Here is a 22711-nt window from a genome sequence, read left to right on the forward strand (position 1 = left end):
GATCAAGTGGAATTTATCCCAGGGATGCAAGGATTCTTCAATATATACAAATTAATCAATGTGATACACCATATTAATATATTGAAGAATAAAAACCATATGATCATCTCAATAGATGCAGAAAAAGCTTTTGACAAAATTCAACACCCATTTATGATAAAAATTCTCCTGCAAGTGGGCACAGAGGGAACCTACCTCAACATAATAAAGGCCATATATGACAAACCCACAGCAAACATCCTTTTCCATGGTGAAAAACAGAATGCATTTCCTATAAGATCAGGAATGAGACAAGGATGTTGACACTCATCACCATTATTCAACATAGTTTTGGAAGTCCTAGTTACAGTAATTAGAGAAGAAAAAGTAATAAAAGTAATACAAATTGGAAAAGTAGAAGTAAAACTGTCACTGTTTACAGATGATATGATACTATACATAGAGAATCCTAAAGATGCCACCAGAAAACTACTAGAGCTGATCAATGAATTTGGTAAATTTGCAGGATACAAAATTAATGCACAGAAATCTCTTGCATTCCTATACACTAACAATGAAAGATCAGAAAGAGAAATTAAGGAAACACTCCCATTTACCATTGCAACAAAATGAATAAAATATCTAGAAATAAACCTACCTAAGGAGGTAAAAGATCTGTACTCAGAAAACTAAGACACTGATGAAAGAAATCATAGATGACACAAACAGATGGAGAGCTATACCATGTTCTTGGATTGGAAGAATCAATATTGTGAAAATGACTATACTACCCAAAGCAATCAACCAATTCAATGCAATCCCTATCAAATTACCAATGGCATTTTTTACAGAACTAGAACAAAAAATCTTAAAATTTGTATGGAGACACAAAAGACCCCGAATAGCCAAAGCAATCTTGAGGGGAAAAAAACGTAGCTGGAGGAATCAGGCTCCCTGACTTCAGACTATACTACAAAGCTACAGTAATCAAGACAATATGGTACTGGCACAATAACAGAAATATAGATGAATGGAACAGGATAGAAAACCCAAAGATAAACCCACACACCTATGGTCAATTAATCTATGACAAAGGAGGCAAGGATATACAAAGGAGAAAAGACAGTCTCTTCAATAAGTGGTGCTGGGAAAACTGGGCAGCTACACATGAAAGAATGAAATTAGAACACTCCATAACAGCTTACACAAAAATAAACTCAAAATGGATTAAAGACCTAAATGTAAGACCAGACACTATAAAACTCTTAGAGGAAAACATAGGAAGAACACTCTGACATACATCACAGCAAGATCTTTTGTGACCCACCTCCTAGAGTAATGGAAATAAAAACAAAAATAAGCATACAGGACCTAATGAAAATTGAAAGCTTTTGCACAGCAAAGGAAACCATAAACAAGACGAAAAGACAGCCCTCAGACTGGGAGAAAATATTTGCAAATTAATCAATGGATGAAGGATTAATCTCCAAAATATATAAACATCTCATGGAGCTCAATATTAAAAAAAAACAAACAACCCAATGAAAAAATGGGCAGAAGACCTAAATGGACACTTCTGCAAACAAGACATACAGATGTCCAAGAGGCACATGAAAAGCTGCTCAACATCACTAATTATTAGAGATATGCAAATCAAAACTACAATGAGGTATCACCTCACACTGGTTAGAATGGGCATCATCAAAAAATCTACAGACAGCAAATGCTGGAGAGGGTGTGGAAAAAGGGAACCCTCTTGCACTGTTTGGTGGGAATGTAAGTTGATACCGGCACTATGGAGAACGGTATGGAGGTTCCTTGAAAAACTAAAAATATAATTATCATATGACACAACAATCCCACTACTGGGCATATACCCAGAGAAAACCGTAATTCAAAAAGATACATGCACCCCAATGTTCATTGCAGCACTATTTACAATAGCCAGGTCATGGAAGCAACTTAAATGCCCATTGACAGACAAATGGATAAGAAGATGTGGTACTTATATACAATGGAATATTACTCAGCCATAAAAAGGAACGAAATTGGGTCATTTGTAGAGATGTGGTTGGACTTGTCATACAGAGTGAAGTAAGTCAGAAAAAGAAAAACAAGTATCATACATTAACACATATATGTGGAATCCAGAAAAATGGTGCAGATGAAACTGTTTGCAAGGCAGAAATATAGACACAGATGTAGAGAAGAAACGTATGGACACCAAGGGGGGAAGGCAAGTGTGGGGGTTCGTGATGGGATGAATTGGGAGGTTGGAATTGACATGTATACACTGATGTGTATAAAATAGATAACAAATAAGAACCTGCTGTATAAAAAATTAAATTAAATTAAAAAAAATTTTCATTGCTACTAGCGATAAAATCATGGGCTGGTCCCACCCAGACAGCAGTTCCTATGTGTGGAATTCTATGAATAGAAATATTGCTTTGAAGTTAATAAAATAATCAAGAATCCTAGTACAAATGGAATTATACATGCCCCGATGTACTGTAGTTCAGTTTTAAGTCAAAAAGACAATTGGGTTCTAAACAATTAATGTAATTGCTGTGCATTCTATCAATGAAAGCACTGCTCAGACCACATCCCAGCACATCCCCATTTCCACTTTCAAATGGAGTCTTTCCCAAAGTGGGCTTGGAAAACATTTTATATTGAATGAGGTCACTTCTTCAGATATTTAGTTAGAAAAATGAGACATGGGTAAAACACAGTCTGCTTGTTTTAAAGAAATACATGAAAGCTGCTATTAAAATGAGACTAGATTTACGGTTTTTATCGTGAAAGGGCAAAAGCACCAAGGAAGAATGGAAATTAAAAGAACAAGAATACAGCTCAATATGAAGTTTGAGCTGAGTTTGAGCTCAATATTTAGTTTCCAGTCTAACAAATGGGAAGATTCAAAGCTGGAATGGGCTTCCTATTCCCATGTGCCATCTCATGACAGAAAATGTTTGGGGAAAAAGCTGGCTTCTCAACTGGCAGATCCCTAAACATTTTACATTTTAAAATATTTGATGCCTTGGAATTCCCTGGCAATCCAGTGGTTAGGACTCTGTGCTTTCCCTTCTGAGGGTATGGGTTCAATCCCTGGTCGGGGAACTAAGATCCCACAAGCTGTGCAGCACAGCCAAAAAAAAGAAAAGAAAAAAATCTGATGCCTGAATATATCTAATGACTACTTGTCCCAACAATTTAACAAAAGGAAAATTAGCTGCGCTTTGTTTATGTTCATATTTGTCTTCTCCATAAGAATATCCCTTCTACGTCCATCTGCAACATTTCTTGGCTGAGACATCCGTGATCCTAGACAGACTGCTAAGACTCTTTAAATGAAAGCAGGATGAGAGAAGAGAAAACACAGGATTTTTCCACCATTCGGAGTGTTATAGAAGGTGCTGCCATGTTTCTTGTCACATGGATTCTGATCCTTACTTCCATGTGTTGCCCAAGTGGACCACTCACAACCTGGAGGAAATTTAAAATTTTCCCTCTTGATGCACTATGTTCAGACATGCTATGAAGATGGACACTCACAATCTCTCTGCGTCTTTCACCTGGAACATGTCATTCATATAAAAGTGCCACAAAAATATGTGCTTCCTGTGAGGCATTAAACAATTATTGTAAACTCCTTCCCATACACTCCATGAAGCATCTCTGCATCACACTCTTCCAGGTGGCTTGTATTATCAAGGCAATTAGAAGGAAAGGCGACCAAATTCCCCTGGGTCTCCCCCACCCCATAATACTTAGCCAGGAACAAGGACAATGAAGAGAGCTCCACCTCTTCTAGGAATTATTAATGTGAGAAGCAGGCTGTACTCATTGTATGTTCTTGGGGGGAAACAACAATCTCTTTTTTGAATTCCACAGTGGAAAGCAATTTTAGATGCTTACAATGGGAGATGTTCAGTTGGGGCAGGGGAGGGGAACTATAGGAGAGAAACTATTTTTTAAAAAGTCATTTCAGACTTAAAAATAATTTTAAAAGTATCTAACCCACGAATTCTCTTGCAAACTTCCCAGGGTCATTTTGAAATAATAAAGCTAATGCAACAAGCATAGTGCCTGGCATTAAGGAAGTCATTTAAAATTATTATTTCCGGGCTTCCCTGGTGGTGCAGTGGTTGAGAGTCCGCCTGCCAATGCAGGGGACAGGGGTTCATGCCCCGGTCCCGGAAGATCCCACATGCCGTGGAGCGGCTGGGCCCGTGAGCCACGGCCGCTGAGCCTGTGCGTCCGGAGCCTGTGCTCCGCAACGGGAGAGGCCACAACAGTGAGAGGTCCACGCACCACAAAATAAATAAATGAATAAATAAAGTGTTTAAGTGTTAAAATTATTTCCAAAAGATGCACACAGTCAAATAATTTTTAACTTGAAAATCTATCCTATTAGTAAAGAGCTCATCTAATATGCCATGCCTTCTCTTACTAAAATACTCCAGTATTTACAAACTTCACTTTCAATAAACCTTTATTTTGAATTCTGATCCCTACTGAGTCAATTTACTCTTTTTTTTTTTTTTTTTGCGGTACGTGGGCCTCTCACTGTTGTGGACTCTCCCGTTGCAGAGCACAGGCTCCGGACGCACAGGGCCAGCGGTCATGGCTCACGGGCCCAGCCACTCCGTGGCATGTGGGATCTTCCCGGACCGGGGCACGAACCTGTGTCCCCTGCATCAGCAGGCGGACTCTCAACCACTGCGCCACCAGGGAAACCCCAATTAACTCTTTTTTCCCCCCCTTGGTAGAAGCAAAGAGCAACTTATTACCATGTTGATTCAATAATCATTTATATCTTTCAAGAGAATTACATAGTATTTTTTGCTTTACCTGTATTTACCTGACCTATGCAAGATAGCAAATAAAATTATATCCAAAAAAAGGGCAACTTTTGCAAAAAATCATGTTTCCATAAACTGTAACTTCATCCTATGAAGAAGTAATCATATGTGGATCTAACAAATAGGCAATTCAAGTGCAGGGTAGAAGTTACAATCCCACCAATACAAACAAGGTCACATGTAAATAAATTTTGCATGTTTAAAATTGAATGATACACTGCTAAAACCATCTTTTTAAACACATGTGACTTTTTGATAACACTAAAAACTAACATTTTTTTGACTGAGATATAATTGCCCTATAACATATTAGTTTCAGGTATGTAACATAATGATTCAATATTTGTGTATAATGCAAAATGATTACCACAGTAAGTCTAGTTAATATATCTAATTTCTTAATTAATTTAGCATTTATTACCAGGAATCATATAATCCATCACCCAAGAATTCAGGATAATTGTGTCTCCCCAGATAACCCAGACAGTCTTAAAAGATTTGAAAGATTAAAAAGCACACTATTTTCCCTGTAGCCATGTTTCACTCTATCACACAGAGTTTTCTTCCTTTTATTTGACAACAATCTCTTTGCTCTTAATTTAAGGTCCCTTTTCTTTATGTGGACACTGGAAATTCAGAAAAAGTTGTGTAATCATCAGCTATTATACAATAAACCAGATTTCCTAGAGCACTAGTACCGAGCCAAAACACTATCTTTTTTTCTCCAAATGGAAATCCCTCACATTCTTGTTTTTCTCTTTTTTAAACTTCATTTACTTTCATTATGCCCGTCTGAGCACTTCTCAGATTTTCTGTATTTCCCATAAGTGCATTCAGAAATGAAAGTGTCTGGGCTTCCCTGGTGGCGCAGTGGTTGGGAGTCCGCCTGCCGATGCAGGGGACACGGGTTCGTGCCCCAGTCCGGAAAGATCCCACATGCGGCGGAGCAGCTGGGCCCGTGAGCCATGGCCGCTGAGCCTGCGCGTCCAGAGCCTGTGCTCCACAACGGGAGAGGCCACAGCGGGGAGGGGCCCGCGTACCGCAAAAAAAAAAAAAAAGAAAAAGGAAGTGTCTGATGTGTGTCAGGCTGGGTAACAACAGTAAATAGGCGGAAAGTGTTCTAGTCCCTGATGGAGCTTAGGTCCAGAAGAGGACCCCAAGGATACAAGAGCACTCTAAAATGCCCTGTAATTTAAAAGTTATAAACTGTAGAATTATGAAAACAGACTCACTTAAGTTTCCATTGCTAGTGTTCCAAAATAAAAATGCATTCTCTCATAAAGCCAGGAATTGTTTGACCTTCGTCTGAACTCTGCCCTGCATCAATGTAATGGCATTCACATCTTAGCCAAAGATCTCCCAAATTTCTCACAAAATGGTATATTTCTCTTGTCTTCCCTCCAAAATCTGCTTGGTCTCATTCACTTTGCTAAATTGTAGTCTTTGTCTTCACACATCAATACATGGTTTTCCAGTGAAATCATCCTGATACTGACTCACCATCAAAACTGCCAGTTTTTAAAAGTTTTGTCACAATCTCTTCTATAGAACTCTCTCATTCGTTTTCAAGTTGCAATCAGGAATGAGCAAAAATCAAAGAAAGCATTCAGCCAAAATTAGATACCACAGAAACCGTGAGACATGGCTATTTTTAAACAATAACACTAACTTCTAAATAAATACGTCAACTTAAAACACGACACAGTGGAAAATCAGAGGCTACCTTCTCAGAATATTGGCCAAGATAAAGATTCATCTAGAGAATAGAGAAGTGTAATTTTTCCCTGTCTTACTTCCAAATCTTAGCATGTTCACGATTTTCTTGAAGTGGGCTACTTTGTTTACACAAAACACACTAAATTTGGAAGAAACTCTTTCTGCTTTAAAATGGGATATTGCAACCCAAAGCCACACTTAATATATTCAGTAATGGGTGACTAGAGCATTCTTGATTTTGAACTGTGTTGAAACGATGATTACTAAATTTATAGGCTCTACCCGTATATAAATAAGTTCATTTCAATTAGTAAGTTCAAACAAATAAGTAAGTGTAATAGTCAGTTAAGTCAGTTTCATGAAGCACTTGACAAACAGTTCAATCTGGCCAGTATAATTAAATGAGAATATCTAATATTTATTTACTGTTTACTGGGCCAGGCACTGTTCTAAAACTCTCCATGTATTAACACATTTAACCATAACCACAACCTTTAGAGGTAGGTATGATATATATACAGCTCTGTTTCACAAAGGGGCATGCAAGGTGAAGAGAAAAAAAATAACTTGTCTGACATCACACAGTGAATAAGTAGTCGAATCATGATTCCAACCCAGACGGTGGCTGTCTGACTCGGAGCCTGGGGTCACAAGCTGCACGTCCCACCAGTTTCTCTCAAATGACAACTCTGACATTCTCTAAACTTATGATTCCAACAAGCACAACCTAACCTGGATTTTATAAATGTTAGCTGGGAAACAAAACTGTGGACCCAAATTGGCTTTCTCCTTAAAAAAATAAATAAAAATTTAAAAAAGAGAGAGAGAGCATTCTGAAATTGAGTTGAATGATAAATCATAGTCTCAGGAAAAGCTGAAAAAATTCCTGCTTTCCAACTTTAGTCGATCCTCACTGCCACTAAGCAATCATTCCATTCCACTCTTACTGACGCATTAAAGCTAATGCTACACTTGGTTCAAGTCACCCCGTATTCCTCATACCGGCCACTTTCGACAGAGGTAGTCTGCTAAAGCTGCATCAGCCTTCTTATTTTTAATAACAAACATTCTTTATCTTTACCTACCAACTTTCGGTTTAGTAATACTTCTGAGGAAAAAGCCAAATGCTGTTTGCTCTAAATTCCCCATTACCTGGTCAGAAATCTTCCATGACTCACTGCTGTCAATAAGATAATATCTAAATCCAACTTCCTGAATCTGGGCTCTGCTAAAGTTTGATCCCCATGTACCTGTTCTTCCTTCACGTACAAATGCTCTCGTCCCCTGGCACTTGTCTAGACACCATTTCCTGAGCATGCTTGTCTTTTCTAGTCCCAGAACTGTGAGCAAGGGCTCAGGCTGTTCTCTCCACCAGAATGGCCTTCCACCCCTTTAGTGATCCAACCACATCCTTCCTTTAGGAACAAGCCCATACCATTGATAACCACTGTAACCCACAATGGTCCACGGTAACCCCATGCCCCACCCTCATCTCTTACTACTCTCCCTACTACTCTCTGTGTTCCAGCCATGCTCTCCTCCTTGCTGTTACTCAACAAGCCAGGCAAACTTCTGCTTCAGGACCTTCCTACTCAGAGTGGCTTCTCCCCTCAGGTATCATCAGAGACGCTTTTCTCAGCCACAGTTTTGGAACTGCATTTGCAACCCTCTTCACAAACATACGCATACTCTCCTCTCCTCCTTCCTTGGTTTATTTAGCACTTATCTCTATCACTATCCAACACAGGCATCCTTTACTTATTTATCTTACTAAGTAGAATATAAGTTCCAGGAGGGCAGGGATTCCTGTGTGTTTTATTTATTTCTGAACAGGTAGTGCCTAAAGACTGTCTGACACACAGTAAGTGCTCAATAGTTATTTGTGAAATGAATGAATGGATGAATAATTCCTTCTTATAACTCTCATTGTATACATTGTCTACACAATTCATTTAGCACTTACAATTATAAATTTGTAAATAATGAACTCTAGTTGATGATATGCTGAAGTCTTTAGGGATGAAGCATACTATTGTCTGCAGTTTGTGTTTCAATGTATCAAGATGGGGAATTCCCTGGCGGTCCAGTGGTTAGGACTCCACAGTTTCACTGCAGAGGGCCCAGGTTCCATCCCTGGTTGAGGCACTAAGATCCCACACACCAAATGGCATGGCCACAAAGACAAACAAACAAACAAACAAATAAATAATGTATCAAAATGGTTTGATGGACGGACAGATAGAAAGATATGTGAAAAGCAAGTAAAATAAAATGTTAATTGTAGAATCTAGGTAGCAGTTACATGGGTATCCAATGTAGAAATATTTCAACTTTGTATATGCTTGAAAATTTTGATAATAAAATTTGAAGCAAAATATAATACCTTAGAAAGGCCTTTTTTGACTATATAAACTCACTTGCCCACCAACTGTTCTCTATCACATCCCTCTATTTTATTTTTTTCATAGTATTTATCACTAGCCGATACTGTGTGGATTATCCTTTTGCTTCCTGTTGCCTATTTACTTTCCCCATCAGCATGCAAGCTCCCTGGGAACCATCGTCCACCATGTCCTCTGCTGTTTGCCCATCACCTAGAATACTGCCTGGAACACACTCAGTGTTTAACAAATAACTCCTAAGTAAGTAAATCAATGAATAGATGCCTCATGAGACTGCTTATTATATTACTCATCAGCTTATTCGTGAATGCCTACTCCTTTCCAAACAGACTATTAGTTCCTTGAAAATGAAACTTTTAATAGCTTTCTTAATATTAATCGAAGTTTTAGGTACACAATAAAGGCTCAAATTCTCATATTAAAAAATAATCTATGGATAGGTCAGTACTATAAAACTGCATAATATAGATTTTTTAATACACTATCATGTTTTTCCATATCTGTAAAATGGGAAGCATTGAAAACTTCTGGGTAAAAATAGTCAAGTGAAAAATAAGATATTCTTTCTAGAGCACAGAATTTTATAAATTAAAAAGTATTTAGAAATAAGTTAATGGAGGGACTACCTTAGTGGTCCAGTGGTTAAGACTGTGCACTTCCACTGTCCCTGGTCTGGGATCTAAGATTCCACATGCCTCCCAGTACACCTCGCCCACAAAAGTTAATGGAAACCTTCTTTTAGAGATGAAGCAAACAAGACTCAGAGAGAAAGAATGACAACTCAAACACTCTAGAGGGAGGTTAGCAACAGACAAAATGAGAGCCCAGGTCTCCCGGTTCCCAGTTTCTACCCTGAGTGGGTAGAGCAGGACCCTGGGAATCTGGCAATCTCCACTTGGAGTCTCCTGTTCTTTCTCCAGCTGGCTCCTGGCCACAGAAATCCCTCTATGTTGACTCAGTATGAACTTTTGGATGACAAAATTTTGAAGGAGTTTTTGTTAATAATGTCTTGGCTTGAAGCATAAGTTCTTCCTTTGCCAAACTCAAATGGTCTTTTTATTATATCAGATTGCCTTAACCATCTCCAAGAACTGTTTATAAATCTCCTCTCCCACATGATTCCCTCGCAACTTGTTTTCTCTTATAACCTCCGTGAACACTGTAGACAAAAGACAGTCCTCCTCTGAAAGATGGGGATTCAGGGATGAGGAGGGGCTGGATGGCTTGCTTAGGACACGCCACATGGTCTGGGGGACAAATGGGGGTTCTCCCCAACCAGCCATTATGCATTTACTTTTCTCCCACTACCATCACAGGTCACCAACTCAAAGAATTGTCATTCAGATGAAAACTACAAAGGACTCTTGAAAACAGTTTAATGAAAGAAAGCTGTTGGCCAACTGTTTTCTCAAGCACACTAAAGAAAATATGTAAGCTACTTTAAATTCAGGAATGTAGAAAGTCTTTTTTAGAGCCCCAGGGTTACACACCTAAGCATAGGAAATGACAGTAGGAGAGGAAATGCATGTTTTCCTACAGTATCTTCTCTTAAAATCAGTCTTTGTGTCATAGACTGAAGGGCAGGAAAAAACCATTATATTTCAGAAAGGCCAATTGTGCTTATGAAGCCCTCAACAAGGGTTTATTGAGAACCAATCCTAGCAACATGCCATAGGTAAGGTCTGCGGATGTTATAACATTTAGCCACTTCTAACTCTCTATCCCACTGCTCACCAACACCTACTTGCCAAGCCATGTAACTTGTCATGCCCCAGCTTGTTTTATTCTTTCAAAACTCCATGCCTTTGCAGTTTCTCCTAGAAACTAGAATGCTCATAACTGCTTCTCTGCCTACTGAAATTCTGTTCTTCACAAACATTTATACACTGCTTAATATGTACCAGGCAATAAGCATTATATGTATGTACAGATACATCTATGTGAGTATTATATATATTACTAGAATCAATTATTGTTAAATATTTTATATGTAATGTTATATACTTAATAAACTAAGTAATATATAATCATAGTTTATATAAAATTATACAAATCATAATTAAATAATGATATCTAAATGTATTTAAATGTAATCTACATTATAATCTATAATTATATGGATATATTATATATAAATATAACTAACTCATGTAATCATAATGATCCTCCTATGAGATATAATCTCCACTTTACAGATGAGCAAATTGAGATTCAGAGGAACTAAGTGATTTCCCCAGGATGAAACAAATGGTAAGAAACAGAGCTGGGATTTAAACACCAAACAACCTAGCTTCAAATGACAAGGTATTAACCACTATGCTCACTGTTGGACCTGCTCAAAATCATCTACTGACAGGGAGCCATCTCTGGCCTCCTCTCACAACATAATCTTTCTTTATTCTGTCTTCCCCCTGCACTCTGAACACACCTCATTGATACTTCTCTTACTGTGTAGTGGTTTCTTTTCATCAAACGGATCTCCCTACGTTCACTTCCTTTTCCAATCCCTACCTCTCCTCCACCCCAGATGAAGATAATCAAGGGAAGAGCTTCCTGTACCATATTCTTCTTTATGTGCCTTGAACACAACACAATGCTTGGTAGACTCCAATAAACGTTTGAAAGAATGAATGAATGAAATAACTTTAAAAGAGGTAAACAGAAATGTGGGCAGTGTATCTCTTAGCACTGGGTAGAAAACATATAGAAGACATGCTTCCTGGAGCAGCTAAAGGTATCAGCAGGGAGTATGTGACTGGAGTGTCCTCAAGGCAACTGGGTCACTCTGATTACATGAACTGGTCAGGGTCCTTTGGGCTTAAGTCAGTTTCTAAATAGGTATATACTCATGGAATAAATATAAACTATGTATTAGGTCTGTAATTAGGCATGCATAACCAGTATTCCAGTTTCCTGACCAGGATTTGAGTTTGCACAGTTTAAATGATTCGGTCCCAATGAACAACACGTAATTATCATGGGGGTTCAGGAAGAGGTCATATGGGATGCTAACAGTTAGGAAAGGAGGTAGGAGTTAAGGGATAAGGAGATGTGGGTGAGGGGAAGATTTGAAAATCATCCCAAGGAACAAAAACACCAAGCTGTTCCCCAAAAGAAGAAATTAATACATTAACCAGCTTTCTGAATCCTGGTCTACCAGTTGCTTACATTTCTCGCTATAAACTACTACACTAGTTTCCTGTAAAATTCAGAATCCAATGTTTGCTCTGTATAAATAATTTCTCTAGGGTTTTATTAATCTTAAATAAATTATTGAAATTTCAGAAATGCAGCAAACTTAAGAAAGAAAGAAAGAAAGAAAGAAAAGAAAGAAAGAAAGAAAGGAAGGAAGGAAGGAAGGAAGAAAGACTGCGAAGGAAGGATTTCCAAACATTAAACTCCAACTTTCCAGGTTAAATAGATTTTATCTCACATAAGGTTGAAAAATAATTCGTTGTGCTGCTTACTTGGTTGAAAATAAAAGGAACCTCTTTCTTCTCTCCCACTTTCATAGAAGATATGGGAAATATTGCTGTCCCGAGCGTTTCATCCATGACGTAATTGGCATCCATCAACGTGATCTATAGAGAGTAAAAGGTAGAGAGCAGAGGTATCAAATTTTTCTGGAATCTTTGGAAATTATATCTATAATCTCCATCACACTTAAAAAATGAAAATTCTCAAGTGATATTTAACAGTCATTTGAAATCCTCAATATTCAACTGGTAACAATACTTTGTCTTTTGTTTCTGAATGCCACATTTGCTTCTAACATAATAATTAATTTTTCACTTTCTTGATTGACACTATCATACTTTGAAAAATGAAACTTTATCCCCTCTCTGGGGAAATGCTATTTTTGGAATATGAGAAAGAAATTAATGTAGAAAATCTATGCAACTATTTTGGAAAAGATCTATGTGAACTTATTTTAAAGCTAATTATTTGAACTTTAAGCTAATAAAGTTAATTTATTTTAAAGTCCTAATCAATTGACAATATTTTTATTCTATTGTACTTGGATCCTCCTCTTTCTAACAGAACGAATATTTTCTCCAAAGCACATGAGGAGGATAACAGATTCTTCCCAGCCCCACCTAACTCCTGTATTTCCCACTGGACACTCACATAGCTTGATGTGCAGTAGCTAGAAGCTCATCTACCATATACTGCACAGCTGGACTCCAACTACATCAAACTGAGAAGAATGAAGGCAGTGAGGGGACAAACTCAAGCATCAACCTCAACATGATGGTGGCCACCTCACTGTCCCCAAATGACTCACTTACCTCCAAAACATTGTCCTGATTAGGATCCAAAATAAATTCAAAGGTCTCATTCCACACAGGGTTTATGTCATTATTGAAGTGTTTCGTTCTCTTCCTGCTGTCAGGGGTTGAGGAGATGAAAAGTTCCACATAGGGGTCTGGAGTGTCAACTATAGACAGTAAACACAAATGAGAAGGGGGCAAAAATGTGATTAATTCCTAATTTGTTTTAATTAATATGTGTTATCAGATTATTTTCAATGAATCTGCAATAACATATTCAAAATGTCTGAAACAAATGATATATAATAGAAGAACGTCATAGGTTATATACTGTTTACATATTATGTCCCTGCACTTCCCAACAGTCCTGTGAGAGGGAATCATTTATTTGGTACTTTATACAAAATTCCTCTGTCCACCTAGAGGGCACGGTCACTGCAATCAACAACTCAGTCCAACTGCTAGACAATGATAACAATCTCACTCAGCTAACCACAGCGTAACCTTCACCCCAGGACTACTATGGCAACAAGATCATGAGTTCAGGATCATCATGATTGTTTATATTAGAAAAAAAATTAACCTACTATGTTATTTGCCAAACAAAATAATGAAAGTTGGTGTGGCATAAGTATTGCTTGTAGTTATAAGGCTGCCTTATATGGTTGTACAGGTTGTGCACTGAAGAACTCTAAAGGGAGGCATTTACATTAGTAGCCAAAATATATTTCTCTATTTATTATGGTGGTATTCAATAAGATCGAAGTGGGCATCTCAAGGAAGTGACAGCTTTTTCTGTTACACATAAAGACCCCCTGAGGGCATGATATGGGTGCCATTTTATTTATTATTTATTTTAAACATCTTTATTGGAGTATAATTGCTTTACAATGGTGTGTTAGTTTCTGTTTTATAACAAAGTGAATCAGTTATACATATACATATGTTCCCATATCTCTTCCCTCTTGCGTCTCCCTCCCTCCCACCCTCTTTATCCCACCCCTCTAGGTGGTCACAAAGCACCGAGCTGATCTCCCTATGCTATGCGGCTGCTTCCCACTAGCTATCTATTTTACGTTTGGTAGTGTATATATGTCCATGCCTCTCTCTCGCCCTGTCACAGCTCACCCTTCCCCCTCCCCATATCCTCAAGTCCGTTCTCCAGTAGGTCTGTGTCTTTATTCCTGTCTTACCCCTAGGTTCTTCATGACATTTTTTTTCTTCTTAAATTCCATATATATGTGTTAGCATACGGTATTTGTCTTTTTCATTCTGACTTACTTCACTCTGTATGACAGACTCTAGGTCCATCCACCTCACTACAAATAACTCAATTTCATTTCTTTTTATGGCTGAGTAATATTCCATTGTATATATGTGCCACATCTTCTTTATCCATTCATCTGTTGATGGACACTTAAGTTGCTTCCATGTCCTGGCTATTGTAAATAGAGCTGCAATGAACATTTTGGTACATGACTCTTCTTGAATTATGGTTTCCTTAGTGTATATGCCCAGTAGTGGGATTGCAGGGTCATATGTTAGTTCTATTTTTAGTTTTTTCAGGAACCTCCATACTGTTCTCCATAGTGGCTGTATCAGTTTACATTCCCACCAACAGTGCAAGAGTGTTCCCTTTTCTCCACACCCTCTCCAGCATTTATTGTTTCTATATTTTTTGATGATGGCCATTCTGACCAGTGTGAGATGATATCTCATTGTAATTTTGATTTGCATTTCTCTAATGATTAATGATGTTGAGCATTCTTTCATGTGTTTGTTGGCAATCTGTATATCTTCTTTGGAGAAATGTCTATTTAGGTCTTCTGCCCATTTTTGGATTGGGTTGTTCGTTTTTTTGATATTGAGCTGCATAAGCTGCTTATAAATTTTGGAGATTAATCCTTTGTCACTTGCTTCATTTGCAAATATTTTCTCCCAAACTGAGGGTTGTCTTTTCATCTTGTTTATGGTTTCCTTTGCTGTGCAAAAGCTTTGAAGTTTCATTAGGTCCCATTTGTTTATTTTTGTTTTTATTTCCATTTCTGTAGGAGGTGGGTCAGAAAGGATCTTGCTATGATTTATGTCATGGAGTGTTCTGCCTATGTTTTCCTCTAAGAGTTTGATAGTGTCTGGCCTTACATTTAGGTCTTTAATCCATTTTGAGTTATTTTTGTGTATGGTGTTAGGGAGTGTTCTAATTTCATACTTTTAAATGTACCTGTCCAGTTTTCCCAGCACCACTTATTGAAGAGGCTGTCTTTTCTCCACTGTATATTCTTGCCTCCTTTATCAAAGATAAGGTGACCATATGTGCATGGGTTTATCTCTGGGCTTTCTATCCTGTTCCATTGATCTATCTTTCTGTTTTTGTGCCAGTACCATACTGTCTGGGTGCCATTTTAAATAGAAAGGAACAACTGCAAATAATGGAACTATTTAAATTTCCTCCCACTATACATATACTTAACAACAAGGCAACTGACCCTGAATGTGGAAATATTACTCCCCCTTTTTTGTTAATAGATCTTTATTTGAGTATAATGTCTTCACAATACCGTGTTAGTTTCTGTTGCACAACAAAGCGAATCAGCCATATGCATACACATGTCCCGTTATCCCCTCCCTCTTGAACCTCCCTCCCATCCTCCCTATCCCACCCCTCTAGGTCATGGCAAAGCACCGAGCCGATCTCCCTGTGCTCTGCTGCTGCTTCCCACCAGCCAACTATTTTACATTCGGTAGTGTATATATGTCGATGCTACTCTCACTTCGCCCCAGCTTCACCCTCCCACCCCATGTCATCGAGTCCATTCTCTATGTCTACTCTTTATTCCTGCCCTGCAACTAGGTTCATCAGTATCTTTTTTTTTTTTAAGATTCCATATATGCGCTTTAGCATACAGTATTTGTTTTTCTCTTTCTGACTTGCTTCACTCCCTTTTAATGGCTCCTTTGAATCCTTCATCTGACAGCATTGCACATACTATATTTTATAAAGGAAACTACACATCTATCTATCTTTTCCTACAAGACTGTCAACAACTTGAGGTTAGGAACCAAGTCTTACTCATCTTTATATCTTCAGAACCTAACAACTATCACAATATTTAAGGTCTCCTCACTTAAGGACTCGACTTTTCTCTTTAACTCATCCTTTCCCATGTGGCCATTACAACTCATAACCACAAAAACCAACCATCAAGTGATGCCTGATAGGATCTCTGTTGAGCACTTCACATACATGAGTCTCATTCTAATCTCACAAGAGCACTATAAGGTAAGTACTTTTAGTGTTGAGGCAACAAGAACTGAGAGATGTTAAGCAATCTGTCCAATATCACACAGCTATAAGTATCAGAGCAAGATGGGACTGCAACAATCATCCTCTCAATGACATCATGCTCCTAAGTGCTAAAGATGGGATCATAGGTATGGCTTGTTATGGAAAGAGGAGGTGGAAAAGAGCTTTGGAGAAGAAGAGGAAGGGCGATAAGCAGGAAGAAAAGAGGAGGGAAGGGGTAAGGATGGAAAGAGAGGAAGAGAGAGAGGTGCAGAGGTTCATAAAAAAAGATACAAAAATTGAAAACAAAGGAAAAGCAAAAATAATAGTCCTTAAATGATTGTCTTTCAAAGAATAGTTTTTAAAAAAATAATTTAAAAAATATACTTTGTCCTTTCACAGTAGTTATGGTCAAATAATGTAATCAATGTCCTTCACAGCTCTTCTATGTGGTCATCAGATTTTTTAAGTGGGCTTTTTTATTGTTAAGTGGGAAAATCTACAAATGAGGTATTAGCATTTGGGATTGCCTTTTAGTTAATTTTTCCACTTGCAGCTTATGCATCATTGGTCAAGGGCAGGGGAGTCTCAAAAGTGAGAGTGCAAGGTAAATGCCTAGGGAAAATTAACCACCACACATTTCAGGGCCTCTCGCCTTCTGAGATGGCCCACACTCTGTCTGTGGAGTGTGTTTTCCTCCAAGGCCCTTCTCACCTTTTGAGACAGACCTTATTGTGTCTATGGAATGTGTATCTCTCTAAATAAACCTACAAGAAAGAAAGGAAGGAAGGAAGGAAGGGGGAAAGAAAGAAAAAAGAAAAGGAAAGGAAAGAGAAGAAAAGAGAAGAAAAAAGATAAATGCCTAGGGTTCTGATTAAAAATACAGACCCTTGACCCACATCCCATAAGACCCATAATCAGGAGATCTGTAATGGGACTAGGGATCTGCATTTTTCAACAATTATTCTAGTTGATCTGATGTAGGTCATGTTCTGTTCACACTTTTGATATTTTATTTTAGGAGGAAATAGCTAGTTATTCCCATTTCATTTATTTATTTCTTCATATTGAGATATAATTGATATATAACATCATGTAAGTGTAAGCTATACAATGTGTTGGTTTGATACATTTACATATAGCAATTTCTAACTCAATGCTTTTCTCTCTCAATGGGACCATGGAAGACAAATTAGAAAACAAAAGACTTGGCAGGAAGGATGGCAAGAGGAAATGGGCCAAAGAAGGGAAGGACATGCTACAAGGGGACTCAACTCACTTCTCAACCAAGAGATGACTGTTCCTTTTCCTTAACCATGTTTCTGCCACGTCTCCAGTACTCAGGGTTGCAAACCACAAATATAACTACATGTTTAGAATATCAGGTAGTAGAAGACTATAAAGAAAATATTTTTCCTTTTTTGAATGGAGGTAGATATGTGCTTTCAAAGAGAATATTCAATGGTACTTCACATTAAATGTAGAAAAATAAAAATGTAGCCCTTCCTCATCTCATAAGCCTGGTTCTTTCTTATGGGGTTAATGCTCTTTTATATGTTTTCCCCCAAATATTAGAAAACACAAACCAAGCAAAAGCTAATCTAGAAAACAAAAAGTGTGCCAGGAAGGAGAAGCATGCAGACGGTAAACATCATTCATTCATTCAACAAATATTTGGATGCCTACTATGCCGGGAACTGCCCATCAAGAAGCAGTTTGGCCAGCACATCTATGTTACTTGACTTGGATCACACAGCTGGTGAGTGTGGAAGCTGGAATTTTTTTGTTCTGAGGAACTGCCTGCCCTGGGAACCACCCCTTTAAGGACCATTATGACAGTTTGCACAAAAAAGCATCCCATGGACTCCTACTTGTTCCAAAAAATGGCCCACCACAAAAAGCCCTTGCCTCTAACTCAGAACAATCCTTCCTCTATTGAAATATTCTAACTTGCTTGTTTATACCTTTGCATCCAAAGACTACCAAATGTATCTAAGGACCAAAGATCATTTCCAAAAATCTCACCTTAATAGAACGCTTGCAGATCACTGATTTTCTCAGGAATTCCTCTTTTTAATCTATAGCACTTACACTCGCTCTTCTAACACCTTGGAAGTCTTGCCAAAACACAGCAAATAGGTTCACTTGCTGCAAGTTTATGAATACACAGCCTTTTTTAATTGTGTCAAAAAAAGAAAAAAAAAAAAAGCAGTTTGGCTTGGCTTGGATAGGGAGCCAAACACAAAAGTGCAGATTTGAAATATGGAAGTGAGTCAAATGCTAATAGTCTAATTTTAGAGGCAAGAGTAAATGGAAGACAAGCAGATACACTCCACCAATGACTAATAACTCAGTCACCCAGGTTATTACACACATATAAAGTCAAGTTGTAGGTGGAGAAATGGCCTTTTGAGGCTTAATCTTCATTTGAATCTTTGAACAAGAGGAAGGACAGGTTTTCTTGGGTCAAACAAGAAAGAGAAAGTAGAAAGTAAAGTTCCTTGGGAGGAACCAGATAGGGACAGAATGCAGCAAACTGAAGTGGTATAAGTCAACCAGCGATATTACCATCTTCTCAGCCATTTTGGACTCTCGGTGGGTCATATGCTTTTCCAAATTCTAACTGACAAAATAATAAAGAAATTACCATACAGCAAGATGCCAACCCTATGTTTATATGTCAAAACATCAACAGACTTCTTTTAAAATTTGGAATCCAGTTCAAAGCTGTCATTTTAGATTCTTATTTTTACTTTAAAAAAAGTCAATACTCTAAAATTTTTCTCAAGACTGGTGGTTTTTCTAGTTTCTCCTCTTGCTTCATTCATGAGACACCAAAGCGTGCTAAACAGCGGGAAACCACTGACAGCTGTAAACTGTGATACTGCAATCTGCATCATTGCTAATCTTTGCAAGTTAAGAAACAGCTGTAGCAGTGGTAGACACCACAGGATGAAAAGAAGTTTTAAGAAGCTATTTTAAAATTGGATTAAGATAATCACATATCTCTGCTCAGTTTTTTTTAAAACATATCTATAATCTTCATTGGCATGGTAGCGCGTGGAACCTTTGAAAGGGGGAAGCAGTCCATTTTGACAGCAAAACTTAGCCCGATGCTTTAGAGAAGTTCCTAGAAATGCATTGAGGGGAAAAAAAAAAAAGTCAAACACAGGAAAAGAATTTTTTTTTCCTCGCCTTTGTACTTATTTCATGCCTTTGGGAATTAATGCCTATAGGGTAACTGGGTGTTGAGTCACTGATTCAGCTTCCCCTTGATTAGCTCCAGCGAAAACAGGTGGTAAGGTAAAGATATAACGTGTGGGTAAAGACTTACATCTTACCCTTTTATCTAAATCTTGACTAACAAAAACGTTGGGGGTGTGGGATACAGAGCTGATGCGTGTAGACATGAAACTACAGGCACCACAAATAGCTTCAGAGTTCCCGGGTTATAAAACTCCTTATAAATTTCAGTAGTTGAAGGAGTGCCCGCCTAAAGTCATAACAGGTCCATCTGTCATTTTGGCTTTGTCTGAGTAATATATTATATGATTCATCACAGGAGCTGGTGGCAGCTTCTAAACTCCAAGTTCGATTTTAAATATGCTCCATTTGCTTTCTCATATCCATTTTGCTCAGTAGCAACTTAAACCCTTTGCTTCAAATAAAGATGACCCATAACCTGTTACAATTCATGTAACATACAGCAAAAACAAAACCCAAAGGAAAAGTCCTCCCAAATCCACAGTCAAAATATCCTATTCTGAATAGCTATGGTCCACTGATGGTGAGCATAAAGCAGTGTTTTCCAAAACACAGTCCACTAGAGTATCTTCACAGTATCATCTGGAGTGTTAAAAATGTAGACACCTTGCATTTTCAGTCTTCTGCGAGGGCTTGGAAATCTGCACTTTTAACAACTTGACCAGAACGATATTTATGCACACAAGTTTGAAAAACGGGATTTAAAGTATATTATGACAATCAAATACAGAACAATGGTATAATAACACCCACAGAAAAGTAGAAACGTTTCGGCATTGAGAAGTCAACATACTTCGTCGTGGATATTCTGCCCATGGACTATATTCAGCACAATCCAGTAATTCACGTCTGTTTCTCTTAAGCCATTAAATACATTTTCAAGTGACCACATGAAAACAAAACCAAGAATAAAGTATGTGTGGGTGCGTGAGTTAGCAATCTATTCGAGGTGATGGACTGATATTCAAGTGTTCTGCTTCATTATCACCAAAGTAAGCATGCCATAGTAAGACCCAAAATTAAATGATAATTTGTTGAAAGAATGCCTCTGAATACTATTTTCCAATGTGATCACTCCTTTAAATGTTTATGATTTAGTGATAATGATAATTACACGGTGAACTTAAAGCTTTTAAACATAAAGGCTGAAAAACTTAAATGTTTTATGACTGCCAACTTCTTCACTATCCCTGCCCTATGCCAGCAGAGCTGCTGGTATAAACCCTAGGAAAGTGATGGTTAGCCTCACTATAAACGTATGAATTTCAATAACAGTTTAGTTCTTTCCTGAATGTAACATTTTTATTGAAGGATAAGATACATGCAGAAAAATCAGATGATTGTAACCATAGTTTGTTGAATTTTCATAAAATGAACTCACCCAGGATACCACCACCCAGATCAAGATATAGAACATTGCCAGCACTCCAGAGGCCTTCCTCACCTCCCTCCAGAAGGGTGACCACTACCCTACCTTCTACCACCAAATAATATTTCTACCTGTTTTTTATCTTTATATAAATAGAACCAAGAATCGTATATACTCCCGGGTCTGGCTTATTCTGCTCACCATTAAGTTTGTAAGATTCATCCATGTTGGCATGTGCAGAATAACACATTCATTAATTATTAATGTAAACTGTTTCACTGTATGAGCATTCCATAAAACATTTATCCATTTTAGTGGACATATGGATTGTTTCTAGTTTGGGCTATTACTAATGGTGCTGCTATGAGCATTCTTGTACACGGCATTTGTTGCACACATGTTTACGTTTCTGTTGTGAAATTCCTAAGAATGGAATTACTTGGACATGGAATTATTATGCTATTGTACACCCTGATGTTAATATTTACATGGCAGCAATCATTCTTAACATGTAATAGTCAGTTTTGTAATTTAAACATCTGGTGAATATGTAACGGTATCTCAGTATGGATTTAATTCACACATCTTGGATGACTATATGAGGTTGTATATTTCTTTATGTGTTTTATTGGATAGTCTCTTGAGTGAAAGGCATACTCAAGTCTTTTGTCCATTTTTTTTTTCTGTTAGATTGCCTGTTTTTTAATTGATTTATAGAGTGCTTTACATATTCTGGATATGAGTCCTTTGACAGACACATATATTACAAATATATTTTCCCAATCTGAGGTTTATCTTTTCACCACTTTTATGACATTTTTGATAAAAAGAAATGCCTAATTTTAATATAGTCCAGTGTATCCACCTGTTTCCTTATGACTCATGCTTTTTTTCCTTTTGTTTAAGAAAACTTTAGCTATTCCAATGTCATAAAATTGTCTGCACTGACTTCTCCAAAAAATCTCCTTTGCTTTACTGTTTACCTTTATATCTAAAATGCAATTAGAATTAATTTCTGTGTAAAGTGTGAGATAGGTGTGAAGATTCTTTATATAAATATATAAGTACATATATATATGTACTTATATATATATATATATATATATAAAACCAGTAAACTCGGCGTCATTTATTGGAAATGCTGTCTTTAACCCTAATACTACAATATAAACATTTTGTTAATCAAGTAGTCATATACGTCTGTTTCTGGACTTCCAGACTTTCTGGTTTATTCATTTAAGCTTGCACCAATTCCACACTGTCTTAATTATCAGAGTTTTATAATAAATCTTGACATCAGGTAGTATAAGTCCTCTAACTTTTTTCAACTTCTTCAGAATAATTTTGACAGTTATTTTATTTCAGCACTTCAAAAATGTCATTCTGTTATCTTATGGCTTCTATCTGTTCTGGTGAGGAATTTACTTTCAGTCTTTTGCTTTGTTGAATATATTGTTTTTCCTCGATGCTTTTAGGATTTTTTTTCTTTGTCTTTAGTTTTCAGCAGTTTTACTGCAATATGCACAATATTAGTATTTTTTGTATTTATCCTTAAGTTA

General features: G+C 37.4%; 1 protein-coding gene across 5 annotated transcripts in view; it reads right to left on the reverse strand.

Moving 5' to 3' along the window:
• The window catches only part of PLA2G4A (phospholipase A2 group IVA), a 189157-nt gene that overhangs the window by 75295 nt on the left and 91151 nt on the right, over window positions 1-22711 (reverse strand). For all 5 annotated transcript variants that reach the window (XM_079928237.1, XM_079928236.1, XM_079928238.1 and 2 more), the window contains 2 exons: window positions 13255-13403; window positions 12433-12546 (listed from right to left, as the gene is read on the reverse strand). In XM_079928237.1, coding sequence (XP_079784363.1) covers window positions 12433-12546; window positions 13255-13403 — 263 coding nt within the window. The remainder of the gene's footprint in view (window positions 1-12432; window positions 12547-13254; window positions 13404-22711) is intronic.

This window comes from Stenella coeruleoalba (assembly GCF_951394435.1).
Source record: "Stenella coeruleoalba genome assembly, chromosome: 1".
NCBI classification, from domain to species: domain Eukaryota; kingdom Metazoa; phylum Chordata; class Mammalia; order Artiodactyla; family Delphinidae; genus Stenella; species Stenella coeruleoalba.